Source organism: Jaculus jaculus, chromosome 4 (genome assembly GCF_020740685.1).
Source record: "Jaculus jaculus isolate mJacJac1 chromosome 4, mJacJac1.mat.Y.cur, whole genome shotgun sequence".
Taxonomy (NCBI): domain Eukaryota; kingdom Metazoa; phylum Chordata; class Mammalia; order Rodentia; family Dipodidae; genus Jaculus; species Jaculus jaculus.
The window spans coordinates 168,865,647-168,885,208 of NC_059105.1; the positions used below are offsets into that span (position 1 = coordinate 168,865,647).

Below are 19,562 nucleotides of genomic sequence, written 5' to 3' on the forward strand. Positions count from 1 at the left end.
TCCCAGCTATTGTGAATTGAGTAGCAATAAACATGGTTGAGCAAGTATCTCTAAGGTAGTGAGATGAGTCCTTATGCCGAGGAGTGCTGTAGCTGGGTCATATGGTAGATCAATTTTTAGCTGTCTTAGGAACCTCCACACTGATTTCCACAATGGCTGGACCAGATTGCATTCCCACCCACAGTGTAGAAGGGTTCCTCTTTTTTCACATCCTCACCAGCATTTATGGTCATTTGTTTTCATGACAGTAGCCAAACTGATAGGAGTGAAATGGAATTTCAACGTAGTATTTTTTTTTTTTGAGGTAGGGTCTCACTCTGGTCCAGGCTGACCTGGAATTAACTCTGTCGTCTCAGGGTGGCCTTGAACTCCCGGAGATCCTCCTACTTCTGCCTCCTGAGTGCTGGGATTAAAGGCGTGCACCACCAAACCTGAATCAACATAGTTTTGATGTACATTTCCCTGATGACTAGGGATGTAGAGCATTTTTTTAGATGCTTATATGCCATCTGTATTTCTTCTTTTGAGAACTCTCTATTTAGTTCCATAGCCCATTTTTTAATTGGGTTGTTTGATTTCTTATTACTTAGTTTTTTGAGTTCTTTGTATATCCTAGATATTAATACTCTATCAGATGTATAGCTGGCAAAGAATTTTTTCCCATTCTGTAGGTTGCCTCTTTGCTTTATTCACATTGTCTTTTGCTGTACAAAATCTTTATAATTTCATGAGGTCCCAGTGGTTAATCTGTGGTTTTATTGCCTGAGAAATTGGGATTATATTCAGAAAGTTTTTGCCAAGACCAATATGATGAAGGGTTTCCCGTACTTTTTCCTCTAGCAGTTTCAGAGTTTCAGGTCTGATGTGAAGGAAGGTCTTTAATCCATTTGAACTTAATTCTTGTGCATGGGGAGAGAGAAGAATCTATTTTCATCCTTCTAAAGATACATATCCAGCCGGGCGTGGTGGCGCACGCCTTTAATCCCAGCACTCGGGAGGCAGAGGTAGGAGGATCGCCATGAGTTCAAGGCCACCCTGAGACTACAGAGTTAATTCCAGGTCAGCCTGGACCAGAGTGAGACCCTACCTCGAAAAACCAAAAAAAAAAAAAATAAATAAAATAAAAAAATAAAAGATACATATCCAGTTTTCCCAGCACCATTTGCTGAAGAGAATTTCTTTTCTCCAATGAATATTTTTGGCATTTTGGTCAAATATCCAGTGTCTATAGCTACCCAGGCTTACATCTGGGTACTCTATTCTGTTCCATTGATCTACATGTCTGCTTTTGTGCCAGTACCATGCTGTTGTGTTTTTTTTTTTTAAACTATGGCTCTGTAGCATAGGTTAAAATCAGGTATGATGATACCACCAGCTTTATTTTTGTTTCTCAGTATTGTTTTAGATATTTGAGATTTTTTTGTGCTTCCAAAAGAAATTTTGGGATTGTTTTTTTCTATTTCCATGAAGAATGCCATTGGAATATTGATGGGGATTGCATTAAATGTGTAGATTGCTTTTGGTAAGATTGCCATTTTCACAATATTGATTCTTCAAATCCAAGAAAAAGGGATGTCTTTCCATTTCCTAATGTATTCTGCAATTTCTTGCTTGAGCGTTTTAAAGTTTTATTGTGCAGATCCTTTACTTCCTTGGTTAGGTTTATTCCAAGGTACTTTATTTATTTATTTATTTTGGTGCAATTGTGAATAGGAGTGATTCTCTGATTTCATCTTCTGTGTGTTTGTTGTTAGCATGAAAGTTTGAAATTAGAAATGTAATAAACATTAATACAAGGAAACAAAGCAGGAAGAGGGGAGAAGGGAGGGAAGGAAAAGAGAAGTAGAAGGAGGGAAAGTGAGTGGAGAAAGAGAAGAAAGAAAGAAAATATGTATAAAGTTAATAAAATATATAACAAAATATGTGGGGACCTATAAATAACTGACACAGGAAATCAAAGATTTACATTAGTGAAAAGATACTCAATATTTATAAATAGAAAGAACCAATTTTTCTTAAATTCTGTTCTTCTCAAGTTAATCTGTAGATTCACTGTGATTCTAGTTATGATCCCAGCAAATTATTTTATGGACATTGCCACTGTGATTCTAAAATGTTCACAGAAAGGAAAATAACCACATAATAGCAAAATCCACATCGAGAGAGAGAGAGAGAGAGAGAGAGAGAGAGAGAGAGAGAGCAAGCCAGAGCACTACCAGACTGGAAAACAACATTGCAATGATCAGTGATCAGGACAGCATGGGACAGAAAGGACAGACAGCTAGGTCCTGGAGCTACACAAGAGGGTAGAGAGTAGGACTGTCTTTAGGAAGGGTTATGGGGGATAGTACAATGGTGAGCTTGTGTTAAGAGATAGTTAAATATAAGTGAAAAATACTTTGTTTGCCTGCAAAGCCAAAGCACCTTGGTTTGATACTGCAGGATCCACATAAGCCACATGCACAATGGGACAGACAAATGCATCCGGAGTTTGTTTGCAGTGGCTGGATGCCCTGACGTGCACATTTTCTCTCTCTCTGTCTGCCTCTTTCTCTTTCTCAAATGAATGAATAAATAAATAAATGAAATATATTTTAAAAATTTTGGCAATTTCTATTGATTAAGGGTTGACATATTTTTATAAAGAGCCAGATAATAAATGGCTCTGCTGGCCGCATTGTCTTTCTGTCACAGCTATTCAACTCTGCCACTGTAGCAAAAAGGCAGCCATACACAATATGGATGTGTTGGGCCTTGAGAGGCCGGGGCGTGAGGCCTAGTGGAACTTCCTGAGCCTAGCTAAAGTTTGGTGACCTGCCTCTGGCCAGCTATGACTCAGCAAGATGCCTAATGGCCTCTGGCCTGCTACTTCCGCGCAAGAGTTGGAATTCCTATGCATGTGCGCTTGGGACCAATCATTTCAAAGTTGTGGCTTAATATTGGCCCTTACCTCCCCCACCTCCTAAAATCTCCACCCTCGTTTTCAACATTATATAAGTAACTGCTTGTAACAATAAAGCGAGTTCCTGATTAGATGAGGAAAAAAAAAAGAAAAATACTTAAGCAAATAATATATAATATCATTCCTGCAGTTGGAACAAATGTTTGCCCCATTGTGTTCAGTTTTCCACTATTTTTAATTATTGCTTTATTTTTATAGCAGTTTTTTAAGTTTGCATAAAATTAAGTAGAAATTATACACTATGGATTTCTAATTTTTAACACCTTGCATTAGTATGGTATATTTGTTATGACTGACAAGTAAATATTGGAATATTATTAACTAAATCCACAATTTATATTAGTGTTAATTTCTTTAATGTTCTGAGTTTTAACAAATGTGAAATGTAATGTATCCATAAGCATAATATATCATAATGATACACATTAAATATATATTCTGCCTGTTGATCCTTCCTTCCCTTTCTCCTGAGAAATAGCAACCCTGATCTCTTTATTACCACTATAGGTTTGTCTTCTCCAAAAAAACCCCCAAAAAACAAATCACATCATTAGAATTAAGTAGTGGCCTTTTCAGACTGGTTGCTTTTACTCAGATCTATGCATTTTACCTGTTTCTTCTCATTAGAGGACTTATTTCTTCTTATCATTGAATATTATCCACTGTAAGTATGTACTAATATCCACTCATATTGAAGGGCATTAGGGTGGCTTTCAAGATTTTATAATTTTGAATAAGGCTACTATTAATACTCCTGTGCAGGTTTATAGGTTTGTGTAAGTACGTGTATACACGATTATATGTATATGTTAGTGTGTAGGTATTTGTGTGTGTGTGTACATGTAGAGGCCAGAGGTCAACAGGTATCTTCTTCACTCACACTCCACCTTGTATTTGAAACAAGTTCTTGCACTGAACCTAGTGTGTGTAGATATCTCATGCATAAATATGTTATAACATGTACAATTAATATGTGATATATAATATATTTTGTAAAAAGAGATTTATTGTGTGGCTTTCCCAGTTTGAGGGTGGGCCATCTAGCAATGGCTTTATGCATGCTGGAGAGCCAGAGCATAAAAACTAGCTGGAACTCTCAGGGCAAGGTGACCAAAGATGTTGTCCTGACAAACGATGCTGAAGTCTTGGTAGCCTTCTGGAGAGTTTCTAGTGTGAGTGTGCACTGAAAGCCTGAAAAAGACAGAGATGATGTCCACAAATGATGGCGGCAGAGGTAAGTACACTGGCAAGAACAGGCTTCCTCTTTCTCTGCTTTTACTCCAGCCTAGAAATTGATGCACATATCATTCACTGGCTACTTACTAAATATTAATTGCAGCATAATCCTTGCTTGCCATTGGTTCAACAATGAAAGGAAGGAAGAATAAGGCTTGCATACAGATACTCTGATGGATCTTGGGTCTCCCTGATATTCACTGTTATTTGTAAAAAGTGGGTTCTGTAATTAAGAGTGAGAGTAGCATATATCAAAGGAGACAAACATAGACATTTAGAAGACTTTTTGACAAAAAGAGATGTAAAACCTCTCTTTATAGGCAAAGATCAGTAGGAGCTTCCCTGTAGGGTCTATGACCTACCAAGCCATAGACTTTTTTGACTTGGTTCTCAGTGCCAGACATGAATTTCCTCCTACTTAGTCCTCATATCCAATAGAATAGTAGTTGATTACCCCCTCCCCATAACCTGCGTGCCACTATTGTACCAGTAGGTACATCTTGCTTGGCTGGTTGATTGTGTAGCTTGCAGGATTCCCTGCTTGTTCACAGTGTTGGTGACTTTTTATCCCCAGGCAACTTCCACAGGGCTTTCCAGCACCATGAGAACAGGGAGCTGGCCTAATACCCATTCTAATTAGGATAAAATTGCATTTTGAACAAGACATTAGATGCTTACAACAAAAGCAAAATGAGACAAATGGGATTTGTCTAAAAAGTTTCTGCACAGCAAAGAAAACAACCAAAATGAAGAGAAAATTTGCAGAATGGAGAAAGTACTTGAAAATTATGTCTCTTCAGCTGGATATCAGGGCATCTGACAAAGATTAATAACCAGAATCATAAGGTACTCCAACATCTCAATAGCAAAAGAAAAGAACAGCTAAAATACAATTTTTAAATGGCAATAAATTTTTCCCCAAAAGAACACATGTGTATGAAAAATATTTAGCATCACTAATCCCCAGTGAAATGCAAGTCAGAGCCTGTTCTTTTTTATTCATATACGTTTTCTGCATCTTGGTAGTATCATCTGTGAGAAGAAGAGGCACTCGTTCATTTAGCCTTTGACAAAATAGCCAGGGCTAGGCTAAGAGTGATTGATATATCCTCTTACAGATCAAGGCTCTCATTTCTGCCTTATTCCACTTCTCCTTTTCAGGTCACTCTCCACTATGGGGATTTTCTGTTTCCACAGTAGCTTACTCACTATAGGTTACTCACCTACTAGGCTGCTTTTGACTTACTCCCTGACCATACACCCTCCACAGATGGAGTCCTGTCCCCATGTGTCGTCTTAACTCCCATGGAGCTTGTAACCAACTTGTTAGTAAGGTATAAACCTCAGTATTGCTGTTTCTTCTGCTTCCTGTTGTTAGTAGGAGCCCTTTTCTTCTCCCAGCAGTTGCCCTGAGCAACACAGATGCTATTGTGCATTGCACACAGTGATTCAGACAGAGCTCTATTGTTTACCTACCTCAGTTGTGCTCCTTCATCTCTATTACTATAGCTTTATTTGTGGTTATGACTCAATCAGATTGCATGTTAGGAACTGGTTTATCTTCTTAGGGCTTCTAGCATATGATCACTTACATGATTGCTGCTACATTTATTCTATTGTATTCTGTCCATCTTGATGGCCTGGAAGAGAGATTATGTGACCCATTGGCTTTGGTTCTTAAAGCAGGTGACACATGGCTGAGGCTAGTGATCTGATAGGTGAGAGGTAGCATGTTCAAAAGGGTGTGTTCTTTGTCCTTATTAAATTCTCTGTGACACAGTCTGGAGCTTAACTGCTCAAGTCTATGCTGGGAAGATGAGCACATTGTTTTAGTCTCAAAGGGAAAGAAAGAAGCAGTTTTAGATTCAGTTCCAGTCAGTATCTACTTTTCCTTTTGGACTCTAGAATTCTTGCACATTCTTGAGAGGAAAGAAAAAAATTGAGTTGGACTTGATATTGAGCAGACGGTGAAGGTAAGGATAATAATAAATTCCTTAAAAAGAGTTCAAATGGGGGAGGTAAAGTGCCGAAATGGAATGATGAAAAATCAAAAAAATTTAAAGGTACATATGTTTGTCTGCATTTTGCTTTGAAAGAGGCACATAGCAAAGTGAAGTTCAAGAAATAGCTCATGTTGGTTTAGTGTATTAGACCTCACAGATATGTCTTAAAAGATAGGAGTACTTATTTTGTTGGTGCTTCAAGATAAAAATTATAGTTTAATATTTTACTCATAGTGGTATTCATTTTATATGAAGTTTGCCATTTGTAATTCTACCAAGAAAATGGTTGAATCTCTTTCCCTTGGATGAGTTGGCTCCTCTTTTTGTGTGTAGACCTGAACCGTGGTTTGTGTGGATTTAATACCTGGAAATTGACACCTCATGCCTGACTTAAATGTTGGTATTTGCTCAATACTTTCTCTAAAATGCCATACTTTAAAAATATTTCTCTTTTTGATGGTGAGTTAGGGAGTATGTGTGTGTATTCATGCGCATGCAAGCGAGTCTGGGGTGTCAACACAACTGAGCCAGTAGGATATGTGGAGACTTCCCCATGCCCCATCTTCAGCCTAGAGGAAACTGGGTTTCCTCTAACAGGGAAACAGAGTGGCATGCTTCTTTAGATGAGGATAAGAATCTGAATTTTAGATGAACCATATCTGGAGGCCAGTGATTTAACTTACAAGTGGGCTCAAAAGGGAGGTCCTGAGGAAGGTCTTTGCTATTCCCTACCCTGGTGATTCCCCCAGGGCTTCTTCTGACTGTGGCAAGTATGTTCCACTTGGTTGGTGAGGAAAGAAGCCCTGTGTTCTTCTTTAAAAGAGATTGTGTTTGCTTTTTGGATTTAGATCTCATCAAACTCTTACAAGAACTAAGCTGTATCTGCAAGTACCCATAGAGCAAAGGACAACAGACAGATTGATAGATGATAGTTTGTGTAAGTGAAGTGATACTTTAGGATATGGGTAGTTTCTTCTTTTTCTCACCACCACAAAAGTGAAGTAAAATGAATACTATTTTCATTATCAGGAACTACATTTGTTGGGTTCTTATGCTAGGAAGATACCACAAAATTGCTATGGCTTTGTTTTGTTTGAGTCTTTTAAACTTAGAAAAACTGGAACCATCAGATTGTTACAAAATTTAAAACCCAGAGGTTTATAGCTGCACTAGGAAGAAGGATTTTTTTGTTTGTTTGTTTTTGAGGTAGAGCCTTGCTCTAGCCTAGGCTGACCTGGAATCACTAGGTAGTCTCAGACTGGCCTCCAATTCACAGCAATCCTCCTACCTCTGTCTCTTGAGTGCTGGGATTAAAGGCATGTGCCACCAATCCTGGCAAGAAGGACTAATTTTTTCTTGGGGGGTGGTGGTTGGAGGTAAGGTCTCACTCTGGCCCATGTTGACCTTGAATTCACTAAGTAGTCTCAGGCTAGCCTTGAACTCATTGATTGCAGTTCTCCTACCTCTGCCTCCTGAGTGCGGATTTGTATCCCACTGAGATCACCTTCAAAAACCTTCTGGGATGGAGAGATCGCTCAGTGGTTAAGGCATTTACCTCCAGAGACTAACAACCTAGGTTCAATTCCCCAGTACCCATGTAAGCCAGGTGCACAAATTGGTGCTTGTGTCTACAGTTGGTTTGCAGTGACTAGATACCCTGCCCTACCTATACTCTCTCTCTCTTTTCTGTTTGCATAAAATAAAAATATAAATAAATAAATAAAAACATGACACCCCCCCCCCATTTCTTCTTGTTCTAGTCCATTAATGTGCTGAGCTCTACTTGTTTACTCATCCTGATCATGGGGGTGAGTCAGTAGGTCTGTTTACCTAGAGTTTCTCATTAAAGAAGGCCTGGATTGTGACATTTCATGCTACCTATGACATAGGGAGTATGCTGTGTATTTATTTGATAATTCTAAACATTTAAAATGACCACAATTTTTGTAACTGTTTGGCATTTACTTCCTTTTATTAATATGCAAGGGCCTTCAAAAATAGAATCAATCCAGGTTCTTCACTCCTGAGAGGCCACATTGAATTGTTATTTAGGCCTTCACAACGTGGTGATTCACATGATAGAGGCTGAAGAGAAAGACTTATCTTCTGTAACTAATCTCACTCAAAGTTTCTTAAAGTGAGGAATCAGTGCCTTGAGAAGGTTATCTCATCCCTGTTTGAACAATCGGGGAGGATTTGTAAAGCAGAAGACACTGAAGTGGCCCCAGGGAAGTCAGCTCAGTTTGAGGAAGGGAAAGGTTGCTATGAGTCATCAGAGGCAATAATTCTCAATAATTAATTAGTTTTGAGGGAAATGACCAGACTCCAAGATGATTTTCATAGTCTGGATTTGGGCAAGTAGTTGAATAGCAGTGTTTATAACCAAATAGATAACTGGGAGAAAGTAAGGAAATAAAGTGACTAGATCAAATTGGGGCATGCAGAGCATCATATGGTCTATGACACCTCAGAAAGGAGTTGTTTTATAGTGAAATGATCTTATAAGAAGAGCTTAGTAATGCTTTAAAAAAAAACATTTTATTTATTTATTTTAGAGAGAGAAAGAGGGAAGGAAGGTAGGAGGCAGGGAGAGAGAAAGAGAGACAGAATGGGTGCACCAGGACCTCCAGCCACTGCAGACAAACGCTATATGCATGTGCCACATTGTGCATCTGGATTATGTGGCTACTGGGTAATGGAACCTGGGTACTTAGACTTTGCAGTCAAGTACCTTAACTGCTAAGCCATCTCTCCAGCCCAATCATGCTTTTAAAATATTTTATTTATTTGCAAACACACTCACAGAGAAGAGAGAGAGAGAGAACAGGCACACCAGAGCCTTCATCTTCTGCAAACAAAGTCCAGATGCATGTGTCACTTTGTGAATCTGGCCTTACATGGGTACTGGGGAATAGAACTCCAGTCTTTAGGTTTTGCAGGCAAGCATCTTAACCACTGAATAATCTTTCCAGCCCTTAGTTACTCTTGTTTAGAGCTTTATAGTATATAAAGTTTTAATAAGAAATAAAAAGCTGAATATATTTATGGTTCACAGTTTTAAGGAATTTATTCTCTAAAGTATAGCAAGCAAATAACTAGAGATCTCAGTAGTCCTTTAAAACAATAGCAGGAAAAATTGTTACAGGCAGTGCATTTAGGACTGCCAAATGAATTGTAAAGTGGCTTCTTACTTTTCTGTAATTGGTTTCTAAATAGAGATGTTCATTTAGGTTTGCTTTCCTCTTGTAGTATGAGATGGGTAGAGGATAACATGAGCTTATTTAATAGTACCATAAATTATTTGCTTTGGAGTAATTCATTTCTATTTTGTGATGTTGGTACTGTTATTGGCCCTATTTTAAAAAGAAGAAACTGAGGCATTGAAAGGTTCAATAACTTGCCAAAAAGCATACATGTAGTTATTAAATAATAAAGTTAGTGTTTAGTCCTCCTCAGAGTCCAAAACCCCTTCCCTTTTTTTTAAAAAAAATTGTTCATTTTCATTTATTTATTTGACAGCGACAGACAGAGAGAGAAAGAGGTAGATATATATAGAGAGAATGGCATGTCAGGGCCTCCAGCCACTGCAAACGAACTCCAGATGCATGTGCCCCCTTGTGCATCTGGCTAATGTGGGTCCTGGGGAATCGAGCCTCCTTCCCCTTTTTATCCTATTCTCTTCACTAAATCAATCTTCTACCACAAATGTTTGGGCTTGTGGTGAGTTGAAATAAAGCCCTTAAACTGACAGTGATCTTTCTATGCAGCATAACTTTTCCAGCTTTTGACAGCTGGTCTACAGAGAGGAGGTTTTCAGCTCAGCTCCAGTGACCTTGCAGCCCAATCATGTGGAGTCATCAGTAATAGGGTCTTACATTTTCCAGGTGGGAAACTAAGAGCCTTGGCAATGGCCTGTAATATTTGGGGGCATCAGGAACCTTCCTGGCTAACAACTCACTGGAAGGTATTCCATCCCTGGCACTGAAAATTTTACAGTAACAATCTATGGCTTCTGGGTATGCCATAAGTCATATAGAAACCAAAGTAGGTTTCTATATGACTTATTCATACTGTCTTAGATTTTGAATAACCCTCTCCCTACCCTTCCTTTAATCAATCTCTTCCCCTGACCTGACCTAGGCCTTTCCACCCCAGTAATCTGTTCTTCTACTTACATATATACAATACCATCCCCTTAAGTCCTCCCCTCTCTTTCCTCCCTTATAGCCCCTTTCTAGTTAACTGGTATCTACTACCATGCTTTATTTCAAGTCACCACAAGCTCAAACATTTGTGGTTAGGATCCACATAGGAGAGAGAACACACGGTACTTGGCTTTCTGGGCCTGGGTTACCTCATTAAGTATAATCTTTTACAGGTCCATCCATTTTCCTGCAAATTTCATAATTTCATTTTTCTTTACTGCTGAATATAACTACATTGTATGAATGTACATCTTCATTATCCATATTGTGAATAGAGCAGGAATAAACATAGATGTGCAGGTGTCTCTAAGGTAGTAAGATGAGTCCTTAGGATGTATGCCTAGGAGTGGGATAGCTGGGTCATATGGTAAGTCTATTTTCAGCTTTCTCAGGAACGTCCACACTGATTTCCACAATGGCTGGGACAGATTATATTTCCACTAATAATGTAGAAGTGTTCCTCTTTCTTCATATCCTCACCAGCATTTATAGTCATTTGTTTTCTTGATGGTAGCCATTCTGATGGAAGAGAGATGGAATCTCAAAGTAGTTTTAATTTGCATTCTCCTGATGGCTAAGGATATACAATATTTTTTAGATGTTTATATGCCATCTGCATTTCTTCATTTGAGAATTCTCTATTTAGTTCTATAGCCCATTTTTAAATTGGGTTGTTTGATTTTTTTTTATTATTTAGTTTTTTGAGTTCTTTTTGTATCCTAGATATTAATCCTCTGTCAGATGTATAGCTGGCAAAGATTTTCTCCCATTCTGTAGGTTGCTTCTTTGCTTTATTCACAGTGTCTTTTGCTGTACAAAACCTTTGTAATTTCATGAGGTTCCAGTGGTTGATTAGTGGTTTTATTTCCCAAGCAACTGGGTTTATATTCAGAAAGTCATTGCCTATGCCAATATGTTGAAGGGTTTGTCCTACTTTTTCCTACATTTTCAGAGTTGGAGATATGATATTAAGGTCTTTGATCCATTTGGACTTAATTCTTAGGCATGGAGAGAGATAAGGATATATTTTAATCCTTCTACGTACAGATATCCAGTTTTCCCAGAACCATTTGTTGAAGAGAATGTCTTTTCTTTATTGACTATTTTTGGCATTATTGTCCAATACTAGTTGGCTATAGCTGCCCTGACATACGTCTGTAACCTCTATTCCATTTCATTGATCTAAGCGTCTGTTTTTGTGCTGGTACCATGCTGTTTTTGTTGCTATGGCACTGTAATATAGGCTAAAATCATGTATGGTGATACCACCAGCCTTAATTTTGTTGCTCAAAATTGTTTTGGATATTCGAGGTTTTTTGTGCTTCCAAATGATTTTTAGGATTTGTTTTTTATTTCCATGAAGATTGTCATTGGAATTTTAATAGAAATTGCATTAAATGTGTAGATTACTTTTGCCAAAATTGACATTTTCACAATATTGATTCTTCCAATCCAAGAACAAGGGATGTCTTTCCATTTACTAGTGTCTTCTGCAATTTCTGTTTTGAGCATTGTTAAGTTTTCATTGTAGAGATCCTTCACTTCCTTGGTTAGGTTTATTCCAATATCCTTTATTTTTTGAGGCAATTGTGACAATCTCAGTATGTTTGTTGTTAGTATACAGGAAAGCTACTGATTTTAGTGTGTTTATTTTGTATCCTGCTACACTGCTAAAAGTGTTTATTAACTGTAATAGTTTGCGGGTAGAGTCTTTGGAGTCTTTTATGTAAAGAATTATATCATCTACAAATAAGGATAATTTGGTCTCTTCCTTTCCAATTTGTATCCTTTTTATGTGTGTCTCTTGCCTTATTGCTATAGCTAAGACTTCCAGTACCATATTAAATAAAAGTGGAAATGTCAAAGGCAACATTAGTAACATTACAGCTTATTTGAGAATGGTAAAGCCAACCAAGAATCTGTAACACCTAACCTTCCCTGACATGAAAAGCGTGACTAGCACTTCCAGTGCAGGCCTCCTATGTACCTGCCTTTGTGTAAGCAGGCCCTGTTACCATTTGACATGGCTTTCAATCTCACCAATGCTGAGTGCCCACCTAGATTCCTCTCTGTTGTGCTGTGGGTCTGGTGTTCTGATCAGCTGTGCTGGATTGGTGTGGTGGGGAGGTGGTGATGGGGATGGGACAAATGAGTTCTAGGGTGGTTCCCAGCACTGGAAGTTGGGGAAGGGTATGCTGTGCAGGATGCCTGGAGTTGTAGCTGAGCTGCTCAGCTGGTCCCATCTGTGTTCTCCTTCAGCAGCTGCTCAGCTGGTCCCTGCTCTCTTCTTCTTCAGGTTTCTTTGCTTTGTGAAGAGGCTGATGTGAATGGAAAATCTCTCCATCTGGTTTCTGCTCCTGCAGCTCTGCACCATGGCTGGGCCAGTACAAAGACCAAAGCCTATGGCACCTTGGTGGGATTCTGGCCAGTTTTCTCCATGCTAGAAGATCTGAGTCTCTCCTTCTCTGCTATGGTTGATAATAATTTATAAAACTTCACTTTTTGGTACAAGAGTGTATTTTGCATTTTTTCTGCTTATTTCCCTCCTTAGGGTACTTTAATGTGGCTACTATGCCTGCCATTTTGCCCAAAATTCTAAGAGGAGTTTTTTTTTTTTTCTGTTCCTTTCTCTATGAATAAAAATTTGTGTCACCCCTTATAATAATACATATTTGTCTTCTTGGTACCGCCTTCCTTGACAGACCATATATCTGAGCCACAGTAAGATATATAGATGTCCTAGATATAAGAATCTTTCTTCCTGGGCTAGAGAGATAGCTTAGTCATTAAGGCATATGCCTGCAAAGCCAGAGGATCACAGTTCGACTCTCCAGGACCCACGTAACCCAGATGCGCAAGGGGGCGCATGCATCTGTAATTTGTTTACAGTGGCTGGAGGCCCTGGCATGCCCATTCTCTCTTCCTCTCTCTCTCTCTGTCTCTTTCTCTCCTTCTTTCTCCTTCTCAAATAAATAAATAAAAATATTTTTTAAAAAAGAATTTTAGCTGGGCGTGGTGATGCACACCTTTAATCCTAGCCCTCAGGAAGCAGAGGTAGGAGAATCACCATGAGTTCGAGGCCACCCTGAGACTACATAGTGAATTCCAGATCAGCCTGAGCTAGAGTGAGGCCCTACCTTGAAAATCCTCCCCCCAGAAAAAAGAATCTTTCCTACTGCCTCATGAAGTATAACTGTGCAAACACAACCATTAAATATAACCAGCTGGGCATGGTGGCGCATGCCTTTAATCCCAGCACTCAGGAGGCAGAGGTAGGAGGATCGCCATGAATTTGAGGCCACCCTGAAACTCCATAGTGAATTCCAGGTCAGCCTGGGCCAGAGTGAGACCCTACCTCGAAAAAAAAATACACACACACACACACACACACACACACACACACACACGTATATAAAACCATAATGGTTACTTATCTCTTGGTTATCCTGATTATTTTTGTAACAATGTAAACTAAACTCAAAGTAAAGGGAAATGGGCAACTACTAACAATAGAAAATTTCCACCATTCTCCAAAAAAACTTTTAAAATATCAATAACCAAAAGTTTAGAAGTAATATCACATATTTTTAAAATTTTAAGCATGAAGGCCAAACTTTCATATCTATTTCTTTTACACTTAAAGAATAGCTGTGTAAAACTATTTTATTTGTTTTTTATTGGTGAGAGACATAGAGAGATAAAGAGACAAAATAGGCATGCCAAGGCTTCTAGCCAACGCAAACAAACTCCAAATGTATACACCAGCTTGTGCGTCTGGCTTACATTGGTCCTGGGGAACTGAACCTGATTCTTTAGGCTTTTCAAGTGCCTTAATTGTCAAGCCATCTCTCCAGCCCAAGAATATCTTTTTTAAAAATACTTTTGAGCATTTTGTTAAATGCTCCATTGTGAGATCTGTTCAAGTTTTTTAACTTCTCTAAACATGTATTCAATTGAGAATGTAAAAGCAATTCCTCATTTATAGGTGTTCTGAAAAAATAGGTTAGAGGTGGCATGTACAATACTCGACATAGTGCCTAATGCATGGCATTTGTTTAAAGAATACAAATTTTTACTTTCTTTTGTTGAAATTTTAATATTGTAGTAGGATCTATTAGGTGTGCATAATCATTGAAGGTAATATTATACTTTATAGGGAAAATAGATGTTTTCTTCAAATTCCAGAAATGAGATGCCTATTTTGTATCATTGTAGGCAATGGGGAGTTTCAGAGGTCATGCCCTTCCTGGAACCTTCTTCATTCTCATGGGTCTCTGGTGGTGTTCAAAGAGTATTCTGAAGTATATCTGCAAGAAGCAAAAGCGGAGCTGCTACCTTAGTTCCAAAGCATTATTCCAGCGAGCAGAAATTTGGGAAGGAATTATTATTATCTCTATGGCTCTAACTGGTGAGTGAACCAGTGTCCTGTTTTATCCTTTTGAGTATTTTTATGAGCAAAAAAGGATTCAATACAATATTGAGATATGATATATGAATTTCATGTTAAAATGTCTCTCAATACATATTGTAAGTTCCATATATTATATTCCATCTAGTATGTTATGAATGTAATGCTTCATGATTATACCAAGACCTATTCCTTAATGTGTTAGTCATAGTATTTAATCTGCTTACCCTTCTTCACAATTAATATCCACCCCACCTTGTTTCTTTCTCTTTTTATGACCCTCTGAGTTAACTTATTGTCATGATCAGGGTTTGGTACTAGATGTACTAGAATATGGGCAACTTACCTGTGACTAAACCACTGAAGAACATGACTTCTCCTCCTACAACTATTAGCTGTCATTAGCTACTGTGGGAGGTATAGAGTCTGATAGATCCTTTCCCCATCTTTGATGAAGTATTGACAGACTCAGTCTTGTTCTGGCAACCAGAGCTGCTATGAGTTCATATGTGTAATGATCATGTCATTTCAGAGAGACAGCGTTCATAGCACACTTTTCCATCCTCCCACTAATCTATTCTTTCTGCCAAGGGGAATTTTCTTTATAGCACTGATGAAAGCTCTAAAATATTTTTTAAATATTTATTTATTTATTTACAAGTAGAGAGAGAAGACAGACACCATAGGCACATCAGGGCTTCCAATCACTGCAAATAAACTCTAGACACAAATGTCACTTTGTACATCTGGCGTTACATGGATATTAGGAAATCAAACCCGGGCTATTAGGCTTTGCAAGCAAGCACATTAACAACTGTGCTATCTCTCCACCCCTAAAATAATTTTTATAATTTGTTGTGACCCCCCAAAATTACACCAAAATATGATTTTGTAAATTCTACCAAAATAATTTAGTGATTTGAGAAACCTTCAATAATGTAGATCATCACTAGTGGACCATAGAGAAAGGTCAGGGCTGAGGACAACCTTGCTGCATGTACTCATCCTGTTTCCTGTTTTCCTGAATTAGAGAGAGGCCAGATAATTTATAACATCTAGGGCATTTCCATTATTTTTGAGAATTCCATGATTTTTTTTTTTGCATTTTTAGAACTGAAACCTTTCTTTTGTAAAAAAGAAAAACTTTCCATGTTTTCCATGATTTATTCATGTCAATAGTACTTTTCTTTTTTTTCTTTTTACAATAGTACTTTTCTATGGTCATCAAATTACAGAGTCTTCATATTTAAAGAGTGGTATTTGGGCTGGAGAGATGGCTCAGTGGTTAAGAAACTTGCCTGAAAAAACCCAACGACCTATGATCAGTTCCCCAGTACTCATGTAAAAGCAGATGCACAAAGTGGCCCATGCATCTTGAATTTTTTGCAGCAGTTGGGGGCCCTGGCATACCTAATATCTCTCTCTATAGATACGCTTGAAAATAAATAAGTCTTTAAAATTCCTGCTAAATTATGTACGTTAACAAGGTAGCATCTTTAAGGAGTTAAAATGTTTGCATAAGTGATTAGACTATATGTGGGATCTGTCTGAGCCATTTCAATTATCATACTAGAAAACATCTGTATTCTGTAGCACCTTGTTGGAAATCAATGATAACTCTACACTGTGGCAGGTATTCAATGATGTAATGACTAGAAGCAAAGTAACCATTTTTTATCTAGTAAATGCTAACCTTCAAATCATTCAGCATTTACTTTAGCCATTAAGTTGGAATTGATTGTTGATCTCAAATTATCACTGTTAAAGATCCAAAACAATTGTTTCACTTAGTTGGCTACATTTGACTAAAATTGGTATGCAAGGCAGCATTTGACTTAAAACAAGTCTAAATTCATCATTGCTAGGCTTTTACTGAAAAGGTCAGAGGCAGGAATCAATGACATAAGATTGGAATAACCAATGGGCACGGTTTCCACATCTTCATGCATTGTAGGTAAGTTATGGGGAGGGCTGCTACAACTGTCATTTGCTCCTTTCCAGGCATGGCTGGGGAACAGTTTATTTCTGGAGGACCCTACCTGAATTTATATAAAGAAGGCCAATGGAATCAACTCCTGGGCTGGCATCACACCACCATGTATTTTTTCTTTGGGCTCTTGGGTGTTGCCAACATCTTATGTTTCACCACCAGTTCATTTCCAGTCTCCTTAACGAAGTTAATGTTATCAAATGCCTTGTTTGTGGAGTGTAAGTATGAAGGATATTGTTTCTGTTCCTCTCTCTATTAATGGGCGTTTGTGTAACTCTTTTGAATAATATATCTTTGTCTTCTTGGTATTACCTTACTTGACATGCCATATATCTGAGCCATACATAGTAAAGACATATGGATGTCTGAGATGAATACCAAGAACCTTTCTTCTCCACTGCCTCATGTAACAACTGGGTAAACACACCCACTCAATATACCCAGGGTGGTTATTTATCTCTTGGTTTTCCCAGAAGTTATAATTGTTGTCACTTTTAACAATGAAAACTGAACTCAGAGTAAGGGAGCATGAATATCCTGACATGGGCAACTACTCAAGGTTGAAAACTTCTATTATTGTCCAACAAGTTTTCAAGACATCAATATAGTAAAACTGCAAAAATGTGATAATTAGGGTCCCCAAAATTCAGTCTGATGAAAATATAAGTTCCTTTGACTATCACTGTCAAATAAATAAATAACAATAGTTTAAAAAATATATGACTCCCTAAATTTGAGTAATTAGTGAAAATAACAATATGTTTTGCTCAGTTAGTTTCACAGATGGAAGAGGAAAAGAAGACAAGTATTTAATGGTTTTTATTCATTCATTATGCATAAAACATTAGTTATGGAATGATGATTTCCAAATGATCAGGAAGCAGACATTTATCATCTGGTCTTATCTCCTATGGACTTTTGCCTGTTCCACTTTGAGGAAAAGGGTTAGTTAGAAGTTAGGTAGAAAATTGGTGCCAGTGAATAGATTCACTCTTAATCAAAATGAAAACAACTAAAGTGAAACTGGAATATGACTATGGAATGACATACTTCCGACCTTTTGGGAGCCTCTGGATATTGTAATAGCTATAAAGGTTCACCTTTATGATTTATGTGTTTGCTTTTCCAAAAGACCTAAGAAGAAGCTTCAGCTTATTCATCTGCATACTATTAATTATAGCTCCCTGACTGACCTTATAATATTTTTGTTCAACATCTTCTGTAGACAGTGATTTGAAATACTTGGCAATTTCATGGTATGTTAGGAGAGAGAATAGGTATTGAAGAGTAGAAAGTGAAGGCTAGAATTCAAGTATTTCATTCCAAACAGGCAGATGACTCTAAAAAAAAAAATGAATAAATGCCCATCTACAGGAATCAGTGAGGACCTGCTCTTGGGAGTAATAGTCATGTGTGTGCGTGTGTGTGTGTGTGTGTGTGTGTGTGTGTGTGTGTGTGTGTAGAATTTTGTGGATAGGAAATGAAGGAAGGGAGAAACAATGGAACAGTGGGAAGCACTCTTCATTTTATTGAAAATATGAATTATTTCCCTCATTCCATCAGCTTTTATCTTCTTCAACCATACTCATGGCAGGGAAATGCTGGACATCTTTGTGCACCAGCTGCTGGTCTTTGTCACCCTTTTGTCAGGCGTGGTTGCCTTCATGGAGTTCCTCACAAAGAGCAATGTACTTCTGGAACTGTTGCGCGCAAGCCTCATCTTACTACAGGGAAGCTGGTTATGGCAGGTGAGTTGGGGCCTTCTCTTAGTTGATGGAAAATTTTGTTCTAGACTCCACAGACTTCCCTCCCATGCACTTCAGAGTAATGATGTCCCTTTCCTGGTCCAGTAATCTTGTGAGAGCATTGCCAGACCAGCTGTGGAAGAAACAGGCTACACACATCTTCACTGCATATCTGATGAGCCTTCATGGATTTCATTATTGTATGTATATGTATGAATGGGTGCACATGTGTGTTTGTGTTATGCATTCATATCTGTGCACATACATGTGGAAGTCAGATGATAACCTTCCTCAGAAACACCATCCACTTTTTTGAGACAGGGTCTCTTATTGGCCTGGACTCCACCAAGTAGACTAGGCTGGCTCAAAAGTAAGCCCCAGGGAACTGCCTATTTCCACTGCTGCTGGGATTAAAAACTCACTATCATACTCAGTATTTTTATATTTTATTTCATTTATTTGAGAGAGAGAGGAACTTCAGAAACAGTCACTACCTTGTGCATCTGACATGCACCTGGCTTGGAGGATGCTGGGGAATTGAACCTGGGCCCTTAGGTTTTGCAGACAAGGGCCTTAACCACTAAGACATTTATCCAGCGCCATACTCAGTATTTTTATATGGGTTATTATGATAGAACTCAGAGCTAAACACATGCATGACAAGCACTTTATTGACTGACCCATCTTCCCAGCTTAATGTCCTTTATGTCTAAACTCCACATTGATTCCTGATGTTGTAACAGCTTATGGACTAAGTGAAAGCTTGATAAATATGTGGATGCAATAAAGAGAGGAATGGTTATTGAGAAACTACTACATGATTGCCAGTATATAAGATGTTTTTGTGTGAAGTTGAAACTTTGTTGTTGTTTTTTTTTTTTTGGTTTTTCGAGGTAGGGTCTCACTCTGGTCCAGGCTGACCTGGAATTAACTCTGTAGTCTCAGGGTGGCCTTGAACTCATGGCGATTCTCCTACCTCTGCCTCCCAGGTGCTGGGATTAAAGGCATGCGCC

At 38.2% G+C, this 19,562-nt stretch overlaps 1 protein-coding gene across 2 annotated transcripts in view; it reads left to right on the forward strand.

Moving 5' to 3' along the window:
• Tmem45a (transmembrane protein 45A) overlaps positions 1-19,562 on the forward strand; it is a 94,254-nt gene that overhangs the window by 47,735 nt on the left and 26,957 nt on the right. For both annotated transcript variants that reach the window (XM_045147763.1, XM_045147764.1), the window contains exons 2-4: positions 14,622-14,814; positions 16,816-17,022; positions 18,368-18,552. In XM_045147763.1, coding sequence (XP_045003698.1) covers positions 14,625-14,814; positions 16,816-17,022; positions 18,368-18,552 — 582 coding nt within the window. In that variant the 5' untranslated portion in view covers positions 14,622-14,624. The remainder of the gene's footprint in view (positions 1-14,621; positions 14,815-16,815; positions 17,023-18,367; positions 18,553-19,562) is intronic.